The sequence below is a fragment of the Rhinolophus sinicus genome, chromosome 8, assembly GCF_057876585.1.
Source record: "Rhinolophus sinicus isolate RSI-liver-muscle chromosome 8, RSI-T2T, whole genome shotgun sequence".
In the NCBI taxonomy this organism is placed as follows: Eukaryota; Metazoa; Chordata; class Mammalia; order Chiroptera; family Rhinolophidae; genus Rhinolophus; species Rhinolophus sinicus.
Window position 1 is genome coordinate 72,589,275 of NC_142508.1, and position 20,449 is coordinate 72,609,723.

At 51.6% G+C, this 20,449-nt stretch overlaps 1 protein-coding gene across 2 annotated transcripts; it reads right to left on the reverse strand.

Moving 5' to 3' along the window:
• Positions 1-683: 683 nt before the first annotated feature.
• CCL17 (C-C motif chemokine ligand 17) lies at positions 684-10,823 on the reverse strand. Of its 2 annotated transcripts, none has more exons than XM_074315908.2 (5): positions 10,667-10,823; positions 4,244-4,371; positions 3,065-3,160; positions 1,533-1,650; positions 684-964 (listed from the first exon to the last, which is right to left on the reverse strand). In XM_074315908.2, the coding sequence occupies exons 3-5, from the start codon at positions 3,132-3,134 to the stop codon at positions 853-855; spliced, it is 300 nt and encodes a 99-aa protein (XP_074172009.1). In that variant the 5' UTR covers positions 3,135-3,160; positions 4,244-4,371; positions 10,667-10,823; the 3' UTR covers positions 684-852. The 2 variants fall into 2 exon arrangements, with proteins under 2 accessions (XP_074172009.1, XP_074172008.1); XM_074315907.2 differs by having other exon boundaries at positions 4,184-4,371.
• Positions 10,824-20,449: the final 9,626 nt, after the last annotated feature.

A 20,449-nucleotide genomic window follows, 5' to 3' on the forward strand; every position in this document is an offset into this window, starting at 1 on the left:
ACTGGAGCCAGAGATGAGGGCTGGGTGCAGTGGGAAGGGAAGCTGGCTCAGACCTCAGACAGCCTGGAAGCAGGCAGAGGACGTGGGCCCTGGAAGCCAGCCTGGGATTTGAGCTGGGAAAAGGAGGTGGGTCTCGCAAAGATTCTCTGGGCTGGCTGGACTGCAGTGTGTGGGAAGTGGGCAAGATAGGGAAGGGGCTGCAAGAACCCCCAGGCCAGGGAGCTCCCCAGTGCCTGGCGGAACCTCTACAAGGAAGGGGCCTGGAAACATTTGTGGAATTGGATCAATTGCTTAAGGGGAAGTGTGTCCTCAGCTCCTTGCAGGGCAAGGGATCACAGATGAGCACAAAGGCTAGTCTGGGAAGAGACTGGAGGACTTCAGGGGCAGACAAGATGGGAGAGAACCCGGATGACCCTTTCCAGAACCCCTTCCTGCCAGTGCAAGGCAGAGAGAAGGGTCTGCTGAGCCTCTTGTCCACCCCTGCCCTGTTTATCCCATGGACCTCCTTAGCCCCACCCCTACCTGGGCCTTTCTCATCAGGCCGCCCCTCACTTGAGTGTGGCCTGCAGCCATGACCCCCTCTAAGCCTCAGTTCCCTTTCTGACCTGGACAGGGACACCAGATGTCCTTTGAGGGCGTTTTCAGTGTGACATCACGGACAGAGAGAACACGCTGACCCAGGCTGAGGGAGAGAGAGTTTAATCTGAGCCCTTTCACGCCATGGTTCCAGTTCAGAAAAGGAGACCTAGGATCCTCTTTGTCCTTGGAGGGCCTTCATTGGAACCAAGCAGCTGAGGTTTGGGGTAGCAAATACTGAGGCCTCCAAAAGTTTCCAAATGGTCCAGGGAGAAATCAGGACACATCACCACTTGACTTCTTGATGATTTTCAAGTGTTTCATTGCCTTCTTCACCCTCACGTCCTTGGGGTCTGAACAGATGGACTTGCCCTGAACAGTTAAAAACCTACACGGAAGGAGAAAACCATCAAGGGTGTCAGGGAGGGAAGGCCTGCTAGAGCCCTGGGACCAGCCTCACCTGCACTGACGGGGACCTGCAGAAGTCACACGGGGTTAGTGGGAAAGCTGGGACAGCAGACTGTGTCCTCAGTGATTCAGAACCCTCCCAGAGAGCCAGGGCTGCGGGACCTTCAGGCACCAACCTCAGATAGCCTAGCTCACCCACAGCCTGCTAGGGGCCTGGCGCCTGGAGCTCTGCTCAGACGGGCTCGGGCCCAGGCCAGGGGAAGAGACTACATGGGCTGCAATTGCCTGTGTGACATGGGGCTGTCCCATTTCTCTCAGGGCCTTGGTGTCCCATAAATCAATGAAGAGGGTGGACCTCATGGCCTAGGGGCCTTTTGGGCATTGCAGTGTGGGGTGCAGAAACTGCCCTGAGGAGCAAGACTGGGGTGGAGGGGACAACGAAGGCCCCATTCTCTCTTCTCCTCTCCCCAGTGGCCCTTCTGGGAGCTCCAGGGTCCTCTTTCTCCCACACTCAGCTCCCAGGAGCAGGGGGTCAGCGGCAGACTTACACAATGGCTTCCTTGGGACAGTCCTCTGAGGTCTTATACCAGTGCACCAGCCTTCTGAGAGGAACGGCTCCTTTGAAGTACTGCCCGCAACACTCCCGGCCCACATTGGTAGCTCGAACTACAGAGAAACAAACAGGAACAGATGTGTCTGTGAGTGGGGTGGGGGGTACCTGGGTGGGTTTGTGGCTGTGGGGAGGGTCTGTCTGTGCTGGGTCTGTGTGCGCTGATGTATCTGTGGAGGGGAGTCCCCATGTGCATGTGTGTGTGTGTCCTCGTGTGTGTGTTTATGAGGTATAGGGCTGGGTCTGTGTTTTGGGGGGGTTGTGTCCGTTTCTGTGTGTTGTTGGGGGATTTGTGATGGAGGGGCTGTGAGTGTGTTTCTATGTGGGGAGTATGTGAGGGGCCTGCCCATGTGTCTGTGTGTCGATGTGTACACATTCGTATGCATGAGTTCTCCATATGGACTTTGGGAAACCCTGGGTGTTTGCAGGTATGTACGTACATGTATCTGTGTGTGTCTGGGAGGGTTTGTATATGTCTGTTGTGAATGTGTGTCTTCATATGTCTATGTGTGAGTGTGTGTGAGTGCGTGTGTGTGCGTCTGTGTGTTTGGGGGAGTCGTGCATGCTTATTTACCGTATGTCTGTGTGTGTGCATGTCTGTGTACATCTGTGAGTGCACACTCAATACCAGCCCTGAACTGGCACATGTTTACTCTGGGCCAGCCTCTGGGCTGAACCTTTCGCCGCAGCAGTTCACTGAGTCCTCACAGCACATCTGGAGACAGGTGCTATCACTACCCCATTTTACAGATGATAAAACGGAGGCCTGAGGTGTTGAGACACTTTCCTGGGGCTCAGTTTCCTAGTCTCTATATGATGACAAATATCCAACACTTGCAAATAGGCAAACTGGTGACCTGTGGCTTTAGATAATACCATGCTAGCTGTTTTCTAAGAAGCCCTGATTGCCCTCTGACCATGTCTGGGCTGTGACCTGGTCTGTCTCACAGCTGAGCGGCCCGCTGAGAAGGTAACCTCAGGGACTGTGGTTCTGTCGCCAAGCAGGTCACTCGCTGGCTTTGTGCCTGATTTCAGTCTTCCTTTCCCAACTGAATGTAAAAACCTCTTTTTTCATATCCTCTGAAAACCAATTCTCCTGCTTTTATGCTGATTCCCTCATGGTATGCAAAACCCATTCATAAAACAGATGCTCACCAATACTTTTGAGAATTGCTCACGTTCCACCGTCAAAACAGCCATAGTCACTGCCTCAAACCACTGCAGAGTGAGATGCGCGCACACTTTCTTCCTCGCCAAGCCCATCCCCAAGCTCTGGAGCGCCCTTAGCTTCTCCTGCGTCCTCGTCCTCCTCCTCGGCTTCGTCACTACTTTCCTCTGAATGCCTCCCTCAAAAATCCCATTGTCGCCTGCATCTCACATCTTTGTAAGAATAAGTGGGGTGCAAATAATACACACATATGTGTGTGTGGCTGCTGTGGCCTCAGCGCCTGCCCCCTCCTCTGCTCTCACCTGCATGGGTGTCCTGCAGAGAAACCGCCAGAAGAAGGGTGACCAGGAGGATCATCTTCAGTGGGGTCATGGTGCCGGGAATCCAGGAGAGGGTCTCTGCTCAGGGAAGACAGGGATGAGAGCCAAGTGTGGAAGTGACCTATTTAACCTCTTCGGGGACCTTGCCCCGCCTCCTGTCACCTCCTCCACCCCACATCCTTCCCTAGATAGTAAAGTTTGAAGAATTTGAGATGATTCGGTAGAAGTCCAGGCTTGGAATGTTTGTGGCTTTCCAGAGAATGGGCATTCAACGGGGGACAGAGGTGGGGTGTGTGTGTCCAGGGGCCCCAATGACACACTTCTCCTTTTGCAGGGCATATTTCTTGGTTCCTCTATTACTAGAACAGAAAAGCCTCCAACTTAAACTGGGTTCATCCCCGTTCAGAAGCTGGGGAGCCTCCTTTGTGCGTGACGCCCTGGCTCGTGTTGGGGACAGCCAGGCAGGGGCCAAGAGAGGCTCTTCGTCTGGGCCAGGCGGGGGTCAGGGTGCAGGAAGGTCTCCCCAGGGCTGGCGAGCTGCACGGCACACAGGTGTCTCTCTGCAGGGGGGGTGCAAGCTCCACCTCATTCTGAGAAAGCCCTGATGCCCAGACAACTTTGGTTGTGGGTCGTTCCCCAAATTCAAGTTCACGGTCTTCCTCTGAACCACAGAAGGCCAGAAGCAGAACAGTGTGAATCACCATTTAGTCCGAATTTGCACTTGGATAGATTGGAAAGCCACATTCCCACAAATGTGGCGTCTCACACGAGGCTGAAGAACAGAAGGAAAGGACCCACGAGTGAGGATGATGCCTCTGGCTCCCAGCAGAGCCAAGTCCGCATCACACACGCAGTCAGAGTCCAGCCCGAACCAGACCCTGCGCAGACGCTCCAGGAACCCAGGGGCCACAGCATCACTGCATCAGGTCAGCCCTCTGGTCACCAGAGAAAATGGCCGATCGTGTGTTTCGAGCTCCCCTGGACCGAGCATGAGGGTCCCTTAACTATGTGAAAGTGCAGGGCAGCCTCTAAGTAAGGTGGCCCAGGGCTTTGATTCTGATTGCGGGACTTAGGCCTGGCTCCACCATGTCCCTGAGTTACCTGGGGCAGCTCGGAATGACGGCCCCTGCAACATGGTGTCAGGTGCATTTGCCCTCTCACCGTCAGCTGTGTGCTCATTAGTAAATGTGCATTTCCAGCGATGATGGCAATAGTAGGGGGTGTTTGCTGGTGCCGGACTCTACCAGGAACGCTGCTCAGACAGAACCTCATCCGTCCTCATGGTGAACCTGCAAGAGGAAACGGTGACACCGACACTGGACTAGACCATAAGAAGGAAAGGCTAGATGCTTCTCCTCCTCCCCCAGGGCCACCTTGGGAGGCTAAGGCTGCTTCAGTTCCTGGGGATGGGGCGTCCCCTTGTCTATGGCAGAACCTCCTCGTAGGCGGGATCCTCTGTCACGGTCTCACTGTGTGACCCTGGGCAGTTCACAGACCCTCTCTGGGCCTCAGTTTCATCACCTGTAGAGGGACATTTGGACTGTCCGAGGGTAAATATGAGAAAGATTTACCTCTAAAGAGGACCCCACATGAACATTTCTCTGCTTCTCTTAGGGTTACATCACCTGCCAGAGACCCCTAAGTCTGCCCACTTCTCAAGCCACAGTCTGGGTCCCTGTCCCCCTGCCCCTCTGGCTGGGCCATGCCTCCTGTCCCCAGAGCAGGCTTCCATTTGCACGTGCACTGGAGAGGAGAGGAGGAGAGTGGGGTCTCCCTGCTTGTGCTTATGTTTGACTCCAGCTTCCTGCAGAAGTGGGGGGTGGCAACCTCCATCTCCAACAGAGGAACACCCAGTAGTCCCCAACCTAGTGACTCAGAGGAGTCTGGGCTGGGCTGGGGAAGGGGTGCTGGTGCCCTGGTGACCCTGGCTGGGGAGAGGGAAGCTCTGACCTGGAGACAGAGCCTTGGGCCCAGAGGAAACACCAAAGCCCAGAGGCACATGGGGAAGGCCCGGGTCCTAGGAGGAGACCGAGGCAGTGTGTCTCTGCTGATGCTCCCCTCTCAGGTGGAAAGGCTCCTGACCTCTCTGCTCTCCATGGCCTCTGCCCAGTGGCTGCTGCCCACTGCGTGTGGCTTCTCCACCTGCGACAGCCACTGCCCCCTCACCCCCACCGAATGTTCTGGGCCAGACAACAGGGGACTGTTCCGATGATGAGTAGCAGTTTGTTAACGGCGAGGCCCCAGCCCCCACTTCTGGGGAAACTCCCTGAGTGGGTTTCCAGTCCCCGTTGTTCTGCAACAGACTCAAAACTTTTCTCTGGAAGGACCCAAATTCCCCAGCCCCTTCTAAGGAATGGGTGAAAACAACAGGAGCAGAGGGTCTGCACTAGCTCTGGGCTGCTGCAGGCTGTCTGGCAGGGGAGGGAGGGGGAACAAAGCAGCAAGTGTGCCAGTGAGCACCTGTTGTGTGCTCCTAGCTGTGCCAGGAACGGTGGGCGGGCAGAGGCCAGACGCAGCCCCCGGCCCTAGGGGGCGTTTGAAGCTGGTGGGGCTGGAGGAACAAGGCCTGGCCCCACATGGGGATGTACAGGTGAGCTAAAAGGCCATGGGGCCCAGGGCAGGGAGACATTGCTTCTGGCCAACTTGGAAGGCTGCATGGAGGAGGAAGCCAGTGAGCTTGGCCTTGTGCGTGGGAAGAGTCAAACCAAGAAAAGGAGGGACAGGCATTCCACATGAGGAAAGTGCTTAGCAAAGGTGCAGAGGAGGGAATGTGCAGAGATCAAGGAAGGAACACCGGTGGGCAAAATGGCCCGGAGGTAACACTGAGAGAGCAAGCTCCGTGAGGACAGGGGCACGTCTGCTTTGCCCAGAACCATGGGTATCCCCAGCGCCAAGCGCAGTGCCTGGCTCACAGTGGGCTTTCCATGAGGCTTGACTAAGTGAATACAGGACCAAAGGACAAGGAGGTGAGATGAGCAGGTGCCTGGGAGAAACTGTCGAGGGCTGAGCACACCTTTTGGCCTTACTTGGGAGGCCACAGAGACCAGGGACATTTCTGTGGTGGTTTCCTCACCAAAGATTAACTGACTTATTCCTCTTTGGTTCTTCCAGCTATGAAATAGATTCCACGGGACCTTCCAGATGGAGTGTCCTGGAGTCTGGGCCTTTGATAAGGGCCTCAGGAGACCTTTACGGTGCCGTGAGGATTCTAAGGCTCGGAGGTCTGTCACAGGAATCAGGAATGCTCCCTGGAGGAGGCGGCAGTGAGGCAGACCTCTACAAAGCGGTAACAGGGCACTCCTGCCAGAGGAAAGGCAAGGGCACAGGATGAGCAGCAGGCCAGACAGGGACCAGTTAGGAGACCAGAGTCAAAGAAGAATTGGGTCTGAGTGGGAGGAAGCGACGACAACTCCCTGTCTGAACACCGCTGACTCAAACTGGCCCCACACTCTGCCTATGCACCTGCCACGCCTTCTGCTCCAGCCCCAAGACTGTTGCCACGGGGAGTCCCCTCGGGGTAAAACCAGCTGAAAGTGTTCAACACCCTCACCTCCCCACCCCGCTTTAGCCTGAAGGGTTGAACCAGCTGAATCCTGGGTCCTTCAGCCTGAAAGAGAGGAAAGTAGGGAGGATTCCTGCCCTACCCCTGGCTCTGCTGTGGGCCGGGGCTGTCACAACAGCCAAGAACTTAGCCCCAGGCTCAGAGGTCGGGATAGGTTGATGGGGTGGAGGCTCTTCATTATCTTCAAGTTGCACGTGACAGCTGTCACTGGAGTGGCAGCTGAGGCTCCAGGAGGTGCAATGACTCGCTCAGGTTCTCAGAGCATCTCGATCAGGATCTAGTCTTTATTCACTCAGCTCCATCCATCCTTTAGCTGTCGCTAAAGCCACATTCATCCTGCCCTCCCCATGGGGGCTGAGAGGTGAAGGTCCCAAATGTTATCTCAATGCCCCCATCTGAAAATATGCCCCACTCCCCTGTCCCAAGGGCCTGCCGTGCTCACTGATGTGTCAAACGTTCCTGACAGCTGGTCGGTCTCCTTGACTCCTCAGGTCAGATACACAAGGGTCATCCCTCACTTTCCACGTTCGATCGGCAAGACCTGTTGACTCGACCACCTCGATGTGTTTTGAATCCATCTCCTCCTCACCATCCCCATGGCCACCCCCTTCATCCCTCTGCCGGACCACCTCCCTACACTCCTCTCTCAGCTTCACGGCTTGTCCCTTTAGTCTGTCCTCCTCACTAAAGCTCAGTCATCTTCCCGAAACACAAATCTGAGCAAGGCTCCTCCCTCTCAAAATCCTTCAGTGCCTCCCCATTGCTCTGAGAACGAAGTCCAGATTTCTGCCGACTTCTCCAGCCTCAATTTTTGCCTCCCACCCCACCACCGACCCCGTCACTTTGTTCTAGCCACGTCAACCTTCTTTTAGTTCCTGGGAAATGCTAGGCTCTCACTGACACCCAAGCCTTTGGGCAGGCTGTTCCTCCTGCCTAGAACACTCTCTCCTTGCTCGCGCACACCCCACTTCCTTTCACTCCTACCCTTTTTTAGATCGCAATTTAAACCCTCACTTCCTTCCTTCAGCCCCCACTTTCCTCTGTGTCCTCACAGGTCACTAACTTCCCCATCATGCTCACTTCACATTGCATTGTGATTATTGGTTTATTGCTGTGCCCTCCTGGAAAATAGGATCTCTTTTGTGCTCCAACTTGTACCTCCAGGAATTTGCACTTAGTAGGTGCTCAATCAAATATTTTTTATTGAATGGATGACAAGGTGGGTGGTTGGGTGAATGGGTGGATGGATGAATGGATGAATGGATAGATGGAAGGATGAGTGAATGGTGGATGGATGAATAGAAAGATGGATGGAAGGATAGGTGAATGGGTTAATGAATGATGGACACTTATAAATTTCTGAACTACAACATGGGCCCAACTTGCATTCCATCCCAGAGGCTCCTTCACTCCAGAACAAATTATTTTTGACCCAGTGTGTCCTACCAGTTCATGAGACACACTTGAATCCTCCTGTCATGAATGAGGCAGAACTCAACCAAGGCACTCTGACTCCTTTTCCATCCAGTTTACAACTTCCTTGTGGGTTGTGGCCATTTCTGCCTTCTACCAAACCTGAATTGCTTCAACTGTGGCTTTGATCTCATTCCTTCTTCATCTGCAAGAGGCCTGCTGCCCTCAGTTACACTCCCACCCTACTGGCTCTTGATGCCCTCCCATCCCGTGGTCCCCTTCCCCTCTGCTCATGGCGACATGACCCTGTCTCTCTGCTCCCATAAAACCTCTCTTGAACCCCATCACCCCCCCTCCTAACACCCAACATGTCCCCTTCCTATTTCTCCTTTCATTCATGACCAAACTTCTCCGATATGTGGTCTACACCTCCCACTTCTATTTCCTCTCTGCCCACTTGTGATTTAACTGTTAGAAGTGTGGTTTCTGGCCCTGACACTCTAGGGACACACTCTCGCTGGGCCATTCCAAACCCTGACAGCCACCACCTGAACTTGTCATCCCCTCACAAAAAGCACGATGGGGCAGTGGTTACCAGCCGACGCTCTGGAAGCATCGTCTGCAGCCCTCCCCAGTCCCTCGCTGGTTGTGTGACTAAGGACCAGTCTATGCACCTCACTGTCTTCATATGTAAAATGGGTGTGTTGATAAATGTCCCCTCATGGTGTTGCTGAGAGATTTAGCTAAGATAATGTCTATAAAATTCCTGGTTTCCAGCTGGTTCAGTGAATCTCCCTGTCATCACTGGGACCATTTCTTTTCTTGACATTCCTCGCCCAGGGATTCGGGATATGGTTTTCCCCCCGAGTGAGTGCTCTGTGGGTTTCTCTTCTCAGAAACATCCCTGAGCTCTCACCACGGGCTGGGTAGGGTTCTCCGTTGTTACATCTATGAGTCTACAGTGTCCTCACAACAGCCCTAGGAGGTAAGAAGTGTTATCCACATTTTACAGATGAGGAAACTGGGGGCCAATCATAGTGGTTACAAAACTGGTCCAAGGACACACAGAGCTAGTAAGTGGCAGAAGCATGCCTGGGCTATGTCCCAGGATTTGTTTGCACCTCCAGCAACCTTCTCCCTCCCTGAATCATCCACTCAGGCCTTTGACCTCAGGATGGACGCTTCCTAAATCTGTCCCCTGCCCCAACTAGGGACTGATCGAACACACCCACCTGGGCCCTGCCTTATCCTTTGACCATTTCTCGCCGGCTCTGTCAGATGCCTTAGCTCTCTCTGCTTCTCTGTCCAGCCAGCTCTGTGTGGATATGTCACCCACACTGAACTGTGGGTTCCTGAGGAGCAGAAATCTGTTCCCTTGTGATTCACTCGGCCCCAAGAACAACAAAGGCAGAACCGACCAAGTTCCCTCTCATCCAACTTCCCTTTTTTCTGTCCAGACCAGCGTCATTCCCCACCTACTCGTCTGCTCCCCTGGTCTGGAACTTTGTCCTTGACTCACTCTTGCCCTCCAGCCCCCTCAGCGCACCAGGCCCAGCGTCTGCTCAGCGATGTCTTCAGGTGATGCTCAGCTTCCTTACTTCCCCCTCATTCCCACTGACTCAACCCAAATCCTTCACACCCAGACAGTATCGACAATTTCCAGGTCTGTTTCCTCTTCTCTGGTGCCTCCGGACCCCATCCAGCCTGCATGCCTGTGTCTGATGGGTCTCTCGCAAGGGCTGCTCTCACTACCTACGGCCCTCCTCAAGAACTGTCAATGATCTCCTGCTTCCTTCCCCCTCCACATGAAACTCTTCAGGCCAATAGTTAAGCCCTACCATCAATCTGGGCCATCCCTCCCTCTCCAGTCTCATCTTGCAGCTCCCCAAAGTTCAACTTCCGTAAGGATCCATGTGGTCCCTCACTGTGTGACTTGGTTTGCTCCTCCTGTCCTTTTTTTTTTCTGGATTACCCACCCCTCAATCCAAATGCTATCCATGTCTCATATATGACATGCTATGAAAAATTAGGCAAGGGGGTCACCGTGGAGCCGAAGGCTCAGGGGCAGACCCTCAGTCGGGTAACTGTCCGTGAATTCAGCTCTGCCATCAATGAGTTGTGAGACTTTGAGCAATTCACTTCACTCTGAGCCTCAGTTGCCACATCTGCAAAATGAAAATAATAATCGAAACTACATTAAAAGGCTTTGTTTGGTTCACAGCAACTGCCTTAGAACCTATATCTGGCAAATAGTACGTGTTCCTGACTTGAAATGTCATCCATATGCCCACGACTCCCAGATTTCTCTCACCAATTATAGACGTGTACGCCAGCTGCCTACTCAACGTGTGGAACAGGTGTCACACCCACCAAATCCCAGGCTGAATCCTGATTCCCGCCCACCCCACCAAGTAGGCTCCTCCCCCGTTCTTTGCCAGCCCCTTCTTTCCGGTTACTTGAGCCAGAAACCGGGGTGCCATCCTTGACGCCTCTTTCTCCCACCCCCACTTCCCATCTGTCAGGCGATCTCCCAGCTCTGCCTTTAGAATTCACCCAGAGCCCGTTATCTCGCCCCTGGATTCCTACGCTGTCCCCTGGTGTCCCCTTACCTCCATCCTTGAACCCTGCAGTCTCTTCTCAGCATAGTGGCTTCAGGGAGTGGGAGTGTCCTCCGTTCAGAATGTTCCTGTCCTTCTCCATCCTGCTCAGAGGAAAAGCCATGGGGGCTTGTGTGTTCTGCACCTCCCCCCCCCCTTGCTTACTCTGCCCCAACCACACTGGCCCCCTGCTGTGTTCCAACCATGCTAGATACTTTCTCCTTAGGATATTGGCACAGACTGTCCTGTCAGCATGGAATGTTCTTTCCCTAGATACCTGCGTGACTCACTCCTTCATCTCCTTCAAATCTTTGTTTAAATGTCACCTTTCAATGAAACCTACCCTATTTAGAAATTGCAACCCACCCCCACCTCTTCCTTGGCTCTAATTTTTTTTCTTTTTTGCTGTAATACTTACCACCCTCTAATACACTTGCTCATTATGCCTGCTGTTTGTTGCTTGTCTCCCACTTGTACCCTCCCAACCTCCACCTCCACAGGAACGTAAGTCCATGGGACAGAGGCCTTTGTCTCTTTTGTTCAATGAAGTATAACCCGTGGCACACGGTAGATCCACTATCGATACTTGTTGAATTCAGTGAGTAGATGAATCAATGGCCGACATTGTTCCTGAAGCCGAGTCTGTAAACACTTCTCACTGAGTCTCACTCTTACCCAAGGACGTGTCTCAATCTTTCTCTTGCCTGGACTTCAGGACTTCATCTGGGCTCCCACTGCGGCCCGATAAGTCAGTTCCTTTAATTCACTGCTGGAATCCAACTCCATCTTTCCCGGGAGCGTTTTCTCCAAGTTATTTCATAAGCAAGTCTTTGGCCTCCCAATGGCCCTGGGACAACTCAGGGCTGCACTGCCAAGTGACCGATTCAAGGCTCAGCCCCTCAGGGTGCAATGACAGACCCTTCCTTTAGAAGTCAGAAATCTGCTGTAGCCTGCCTGGGGGCATCCTGCCAGCCAACGCGGACACTGTTCTCCCAGAGGGTTTGTTCAGCACCAGGGTCAGCACTAAGAGCCTGGCCTCTGGAAAGTACGTGGCACCCTTTCTAAGGCTTGGGGACCGCTGTAATCCAGGGTCTCAGCTCCCACTCCCTGCACAAGAACGCAGGATATGGTGAGGCCAAAAAGAACACCCACGGAGCCATAGATAGAGGAGTCATACCACTATACTCTCGCTGGCGGCTGGGTTGGAGACACAGGAAGCAGGAGCCACACAATGTGCAAGCCATAGTCTGCTTCTCTACCAACCAACCAACCAACCCGCTAGCTCAGCCACGGCAGTTATATTGGTGGCAAATGGCTAACCGGTAACAGCTGATGGCCAACTAATCACAGCGGATGGCCATCTACTAAGCGAGCCAGCACCTTTCCATGAGGCCGAGAGCCTGCAAACTGCTCTCCAGGACTCTGTCCCCACAATCTCCCAGCATTCCTGTCCCACCTCAAGAGAAAAGCCAGCTGCATTTGGTGATTTGACATGTGGCACAGTCCGACCAGGATCATGGCTTTCCCCTGAGGCAGTGGCTGAGGATGCAGAGGGAGTGTGCCTGATTCTGAGCAGGGTCCAGACCTGGGACCATGAGCCCCAGGGGAGGCTGAAGCCCTTTTCTCTTTCCAGACAGAAGCCAGTACTTCAGCCGCCTCTGGGCTCAGAGCCGGCCGGGTGGTGGCTTGTCCTTCCACACTTGGGGGCTTCCTAAAGCCCACTTGTCTTATTGTATATAGGGTCCTCCCTCCTTTCTGCCTTGCCTGGGCTCCTTTACCTCTCCTGACTCATTGTTTTCCTTTTTTTCAATGAAACTAAAACTATCTAATCTAGCTCTAAAAATAATTTGGTGTTTTTATTGGGATCACATTGAATGTATAGATTGAATTAGGGAGCCGGTCATCTTTCCCCTCCATTTCCCATCTGCTCCTTGAAGTCTTTCTGGCACATCTGTGGGGACAGAGCCAGGAGTGCAGTTTCCAGGCTCTCAGCCTCACGTGGAAAGGTGCTGGCTCAGGTAGTAAATGGCCATCAACTGTGATCAGATGGCTATCAGCTATGGCTAGTTGGCCATCAGCTGTAACCAGTGAGCCATTGGCCACTAATATAATTGCAGTGGCTACGCTAGCAGTGGATTGTGACTGAGCTAGCAAGCGCGGATTGCAGTTAGCAAGTGAGGTTGGTTGGCAGAGAAGCGGACGGCAGGTTGCGGGTCTTGTGGCTCCTGCGTCCTGTGTCTCCAACCCAGCCACCAGCGAGACTATAGTGGTATGACTCCTCTATCCATGGCTCCGTGGGTGTTCCTTTTTGGCTTCACCATATCCTGAGTCTTTGTGTGGAGAGTGGGACTAGAGACCCCACATAACACCCTGCATGACACATGGCACAGTGAGCAATGTATGGTGTCGGCCGAAACTCTCCGAAAGGTAATGGAGCAGTTTATACGTATGAACACTCAGTCTCAGGAAGACCAAGAGGAGCAGCTGTTGGAGAGCTGGACCCCCGTGGAGGGGTGAGAAGATGTGGACGGTTCTCCAACCATCATAGGCCGGAGAAAGCAAAGGTTATTGCGACCTTGTGGGCTGGGAAGTGCTTGCTGAGTCAGCCCAAGTCGGGGGCTTGTAGTCCCAGGAGGAAATGCTTGCTGAGTCCTTGGTGGAGGATGCGGGTGAGGTCAAGGTCGTCCCTCACCCCCAGGTTGGGGAGGACTTGGAGCCCTCGCCCTGTGGAGAGGGCACACGTTGTGGAGCCGGTGCACAGCCCTGGTGAATGACTGTGGACTATGGGATATTGCCTTGCATCCCTTATTTGATGGACCACTTGACTGCTTGGGAACATACCACCTTGCAGTGGAACTGGTGGGTGTTTACTTCCTGTGTCTTGACCGGCCGCCTTCAAGAACATGTAAGCACCTTGGCTGTGAGCCACTATTGTCCCAGCACGGTGCCCTGAGAGCCCTGGCTGTGTCCAGGAAGTCTGGCTGCACCCAGAGAGAGTGGCAGTGCCCTGAGAAACCCTGGCTGTGCCCAGGATATTGCATTCACCTCCAGGCTCCTCGCCCAGGGCCCCTTGCAGAAGACATTTGTCGCGTAGATTGTGAGGCAAGACCCTGTAGGGGTGGAGTGTGGGGACAGAGACAGGAGTGCAGTTTCCAGGCTCTTGGCCTCACATGGAAAGGTGCTGGCTCGGGTAATAAATGGCCATCAACTGTGATCAGATGGCTATTAGCTGTGACTAGTTGGCCGTCAGCTGTAACCAGTAAGCCATTGGCCACTAATGTAACTGCCGTGGCTACGCTAGCAGCGGATTATAGCTGGTGGGTGAGGATTGCAGTTAGCAAGTGATGTTGGTTGGCAGGGAAGCGGAAGGCAGGTTGCGGATCATGTGGCTCCTGCTTCCTGTGTCTCCAACCCAGCCGCCAGTGAGACTATAGTGGTATGACTCCCCTATCCATGGCTCTGTGGGTGTTCCTTTTTGGCCTCACTGTACCCTTGTGCGGGGAGCGGGACTAGAGACCTCGCATGATACCCTGCACGACACCATCCTGCCCCAGCCAATGCCTCCTAATTCCTGCCCTCCCCATGGGCTGCAGGCTGGGGAGCGGGGTAATTCGCTCTCTCCATTGTCGTTATGGGTTGAGTTTATTATGAATGTGCTTCCAGGGGACATAGGCATAGAGTGGGAGCATGAGGGCAAAGAAGGGACAGAAGCCTAGCAAAGGTGTGACCTCACGCAAAGTCCCAGGAGGGCAGCTTCCACCTGACCAAACCAGGGCTCCAGAGTGTGAGTAAAGAAGTGAAAACAGCTGAAGGGAGTGGGGCTCTGGGAGGGGCAGCAGCATCGTTAAGCACACACATGTACCCCCCCACCGGGTTAAGAGGGAAATATTACTCCCCACTGAAGCCCCACTGCCTCTCCTAGTCCATCCCTCTATGGACGAAAGGAAACTGAATTGGGCATCCATTAGTCCCATGTATTTATTCATAACTTACTAACGAATGTGTGTTATGTCCTTAAACAATATATAGCAGTGTTTATATTGTTTTATGTTAATACTATCATATTGTGTCTGTACCGCCACATCTTACAGTGTTGAACTTGAGAGCCATGTGTGTTGACAGGTGACAACGTATTTCTTTTCACTGTGGTAAGCTATTCCATAGCTTATTTATACTATAGCTTATTTATATTAAATAGTTATTTGTACTAAATAACTATTTAGTATATAGTTCTAATAAGATATAACTATATAGGTATAACTATACCACAATTTACAAAAAAAAATGTGGAGTCACGGGAGTCGGACTGCCTACAGGCTTAGTCACTTACTAGCTATATAACTTTGGGTAAATTCCTTAATCTCGCTTTGCCTTGGCACTTTAATCTGGAAAATAGGGCTTGTATTGCTAGGACCTACCTTAGAGTTGGAACTGAGATTAAATGAGAAAATTAATTCAAAGGTTCACAGTGGTGTGTGACAGGGACAGTGACCTTCACAAGAATAGGGCCACTGTCCCAGGGCTGCTAGATTGCCCCTCCACCTGCTCACTCCTCTGGGGAGTTTGGGCGACAATTAGAACCTTGACCCAATCCAGGCTTCTTGGGGATCCTAGCTGAGCCTGGGGGAGCAATTTCTTGACCAGGATGGTGGAGGGTCAGAGGGGTTCTGGAGTGACTTGGACACATCTTCAAATGGCCACTTTCAGTCTCTGACATCCCGTTGAGGCAAGTAAATATTTTTCACCAGGAAATGCCTTGAAATGCAGCTCCCCACGTGGGTAGGTGGGCTTTCCATAAATCAGAAAAGCGGTGTGGGGACAGAGTCCCAGAGAGCAGTTTCCAGGCTCTTGGCCTCATGTGACAAGGTGCTGGCTCGGGTAGTAGATGGCCATCAGCTGTAACTAGTTGGCCATCAGTTGTAACCAGTTAGTCATTGGCCACTGATGTAACTGCCGTGGCTGAGCTAGCAAGGGTGGATTGCAGTTAGCAAGGGGTTGGTTGGTTGGTTGGCAGAAAAGTGGATGGCGGGCTGTGGCTAGCAAATTGGGTTAGCAAGCAGATTACACTGCGGATCGTGTGGATCCTACTTCCTGCATCTCAGCCAGAGACTGGGGTGCAGGAAGACGCCCTGTTGGGGTACTGGCAGATGTTTGCTTTTGTGTCTCGACCAGCCGCCAAGGAGAATATAGTGGTATGAACCCCCTATAGTGGCTCCGTTGTTGTTCCTTTTTGGCCTCACCATATCCTGCATTCTTATGTGGGGAGCAGGAGCTGAGACCCCGCATGACAAGCGGTATGGGACAGACACTAGGTCAGATCATGCTAATGGACACAGATGACTGTGAACCCTGGCCCTTCCCCTTTTTCACTCTTTCCAGGATCTGTGGAGGTCACTGGAGCACAAAGGGAAACAAGACACACACAGGCCTGACCTCACAGATCTTACAGAAGCGCAGTGAAACAAATAGGTATAGTCGAGTCACCTGAGGGTTGTGATGGACACAGGTGGGGTGAGTCCCTATAGCAGAGAACTTTCATTATGCTAAGAAGTCAGGGCAAGCCTCCTGGTGGATGCAACATCTAAACTGAGACCAATGGATAAGTAAGAGTTGGCCAGGGTAACAGTGAAGGGGGAAATTAATCCAGCAGGGGAAAAGCTAGTGCAATGACTCAGAGGTGTGAGAGAGAAGACTGACTTGAGAATATAAAACAATGTGTGGTTGAAGGTGTTGGGGGTGGGGAACGAGAACAAGGGAACCAGCATCAGGAGAGACGAGGCTGGAGCGATCCAAACCATTGAAATCCTCCAGGAAAACGAAGACACGGAAAGTACACATATCAGCTCCTAGGACAGTGTAAAAACACCCATTTCTGTGCCGAGAGGTTTCTGGGCTTAGGAAGTATTATACAGGAAAGACTGGTTGACCAAGATCGTCTGGCAAACAGCTGGGACTCAGCAATGTTAATATTCTTAAGAGGGATATTTACTTCCTTGTTTGCTGAAGTCGTTGGCAGCATATCTGAACCATTAGAACTCCCAAGCACCAGTGTATTTCAGAGAAACTACAAAACCCTTCTTTTGTCCAACTCCGTTCAGTGAGAATTCCAAGTAAATCCATAGACAGTTAGTCAAGCTAAAGTTGGCCTTCATCCTGTCTGCAAAGGGGGCTCATGAAGGGGGCCAAGCTAAATGATGAAAGCCTATTTGTCCCAGTTAAGGAGTGTTTTCAAGCCTTTTAAGAGCACCATGCAACTTACTGACGAGTCATTCCTACTGAGTCTGAGGTTTTTCTCCCGGATTGCTCTATCAGTCAGGATAAGCAAGGTTATGCTACAATAACTAACGTCATACTCTCAGGGGCTTAAAACCACAAAGGTTTGTTGCTGCCACATAGATTAGCTGGGGCACTTTCCGCAGCTGGTGACCCTGAGTCACCCTCCTTCTGGAACCCACGATCATCGTGCCATCATTTTCTGATATGTGGCCAGGGGCTGGTCTAGAAGAATTAAGTTTTTCTCACCAGTAATGAAATATTTGAATCTTATGACAATCATCACTTCCAAGTCCAGCTCATTAGCCATCACTTGTCATTTGGACCCCACCAACCCCAGGGGGGCAGGAAGAGCAGCCCCGCCCCCGTGTGTCCAGGGGACAGCAAGCCAGAAATATTCAGAGAGTCTGACTACCACGGTCTCCAAGGACTTGAAAATGAAGAAACTTGCCTTTCTGTCCAAGTCTAAGGTTCAGACATCTTGCTAGTCTGCTTTTAATCAGTTGGGCTTCATGAGTTTTGACCTTGCCGAGCTCAAAAGCAATTTAGAGGAGAAAAGTTACATTGACTTGCACTATATCTTTTAGCGTGGTGGTGGGGGGAATATACAAACTATTCTTATCTGCTTAATGACACCATGACCCTTCTTCATCCTACTTTCCTGAAACTAAGAATGTTTCTTTGTAGAGATCCTATAATTCCATAGTCCCGTTTGGGAATCCAGTAACAAAAGCCAGTGGAAATAGGATGTTTCAAACCCTCTGGAAACATCTGTTTCATAATCATGGGTTCTATTTACCCAGAGCTCACTATGTGCGTGCCATTTTTCTAAGCAAGGATTGTCTCATGACAACTTCACTCACGAGATGAGTTATTATTTCCATTCTACAGAGGAGAAAACCGAGGCCCAGAGAGGTTAAGCAACTTGCCCAAAGTCACACTGCTAGAGATCCCCATGCTATATTCCGCTCCTGTATTGCTAAAAAGCAAGATGCTTGTGACAAGTAATTCTATTCTGTCCTCTGGGGGCAACAGATCCCTTGAAGGTGAGAGAGAGGCCTCTCTTCTAAAACATGCACCTGCTCTGGAATTGTCCTGTGTTCAGAGGCACCACCCTCCTCCCCCCATTTGGTGAGATTAAGGTGATGCCACGTGGGTCCAGCTGCTGAAGTTTGCCATCAGCTCGGGAAAGGCAGCCTGACACTAGATCTTTACAATCTCAGCAGATGAAACATTATTTATAGAAAAGCATGTGACTAAGCAGAAGCGAATGGGGCGCAGGTAGTCAGTCTCCTGCATTCTTGTACACACAGGAGCCACAGGGCATGTACACACACACACACACACACAGTCTCTCTCTCTCTCTCTCTCTGTGGCTCTCGGGTGCCCATTATTTAGTCTCAGGCTGGAAATTCCCGGCCATTCAATTCTGTGTTTTTCTGCCTGACCTCACCCATTTGGGGAATGTACAGAGGACAGGGGGCAGGGAAGAGGAACTAACAGCAAAGAGCAGAGAGTGAGAAGGCTGTAGGTAGTGTGGCTCCAAGAACGCTGCAAGCTTGGGTGGGCGTGAGTGGGGTGACCAAATGCAGGGGGCTCTAAAATGTTAGCGAGGTGCCAAATCCCCTAATTTGGAGGATAGCGCAGGGCTGGCGGTGAGGGGTGGGTGTGGAGAGGAGAGGAATGAGGTGGGGAAGGGGGCGATGGCTTCAAGGGGCAAATTCCCAGTCCCTCCCACCCCTGGAGTCTGACATAAGTAGGTCTGAAATGGGGCTTAGGGGTCTGTAGTTTTAAGAATCTGTGGCTCACACTTTGAGAAACAATGGTTAAGATTCAAGTGCTGGAAAAAGGCTTCAGGTCATATCCCAGCTCTGTTGCTGCAAGCCGTGTGACCTTGGGCCAGTCATGTATCCTTTGAGAGCCTTTCTTTAATCATCGGTAAGATGGGGATCCCTGTACATAAAGAATTTAGCACATTGCCTGGCGTGTGGTAAACATTAAATAAACAATGGTTACTAGCATCGTCATCATCTCCAGAACCCTGATAATTCTATCAAAGATTTCAGAGACCTCCAAGTCTCCATCAAATTCTGCATTCATTGTGGAATCACTTCAGCTAAAGTTTAGCTTTGTAACAGAAAGAGAAAATAAAACACAAACACCCCAGGACCCCTGGGGAACTGCTCTGGACTGAGTCAGAACACAATTTTCTCCCCTTCCCCACCTTCTTCCTGAGGAGGATGAGTTTCAACCTTAAGAATGTGATAAAATAGACAGGGACAAATATTTTCATTTCAAAGTCTCTGTCTGTGTTTTGTGTTATTTCGTGTTGCTGGAAGGGTGCTGTTGGGGAGAGATTGGGGGGCTGTGACCTTGCCTCCAGCACTTCCTGAGGTTGGGGGGGTGGGAATGGCTTTGGGGTGGAGCAGGTCTCTGCTAAGGGGAGTACTAGAATCTGTAGCTTACGCAGAGGCAGCAAACTTAGGTTCTTGCAGGAACCTCAACCAAAATGTCTATGGGGATTGACAGGTAATAAAATGAGGGAAGTTAGTTGGGTACACGGGAAATCACCTGCCCATCATGGTCTGTCCTTCTGATGGAGGAATATTTTTCCCGTGAGTCCCCAAATGATATAGATGATGCTGGATCTGCCGGCAGTTTCTGGGTGTAGGCTGGGATCGTGTCTCATGAGACCGAAGAATGGAAACACGGACCCAGGAGAGGCAAAGAGTTCTAAAAAGAGGATAGTTTATTGAAAGCAAAGAGTCAGAGCTCTGGAGCGGGAGAGGGTCCCTAATGGGGGTGGCCCCTTGACTGAGGCAAAAGCTCTTACTTTTATACCTTCCCTTGCCTGCTTGGGGAAGGGGAGCTGTTTGAAGAAGGGAACTGGCGCCTTCTAATGAAATTCATGTACCAGCTTTGTTCTGCTTGCCCATCCTAAAGGAGTTAGCAAAGTAACCCGCTCTTATCTATCAGATCAGCTAACTCTCCTGTATCACTTCCTTGTCTCACTTCTGATGGAGACTTGGGCTCAGAGAAAACTATCCTTTACCAAAAGAAATCAAGAGCAGGGTGATGGTAAATGGCAACTGCCATGCCACAGCATCCAGGAGTACCAACGGGTGGAAGGGATGGTGGAGGACTGGGGTCTCATCCTGGCCTGCCCATCTCAAGGGGCAGCTGCTGCTCAGGCCCCACCCACAGTCATCCTGTCATCCTGGGGGTGATGCCACCCAGTTGGATCAGACCTTCTGAGTGACCTGAGAGAACATAGAAAAGTGGGTTTTTGTATGTAATTTCCTGATTTTTACCGGGTGCCTCCAACTTTTTAAAACACCATGTAGACATAGGATCTAAGATACCATTGATTGTAAAACATTCTGATATTTCATGAACTAGTAAAGAGACTTGTTAACTAACCTATGACAAGCCATTGATTGTAAGACTAATCCTAATTCCAAAGATGTCACAATGTGGAAAAAAAGTGTGTATCGCAGAATCCATGAAATACTGTATATCAAC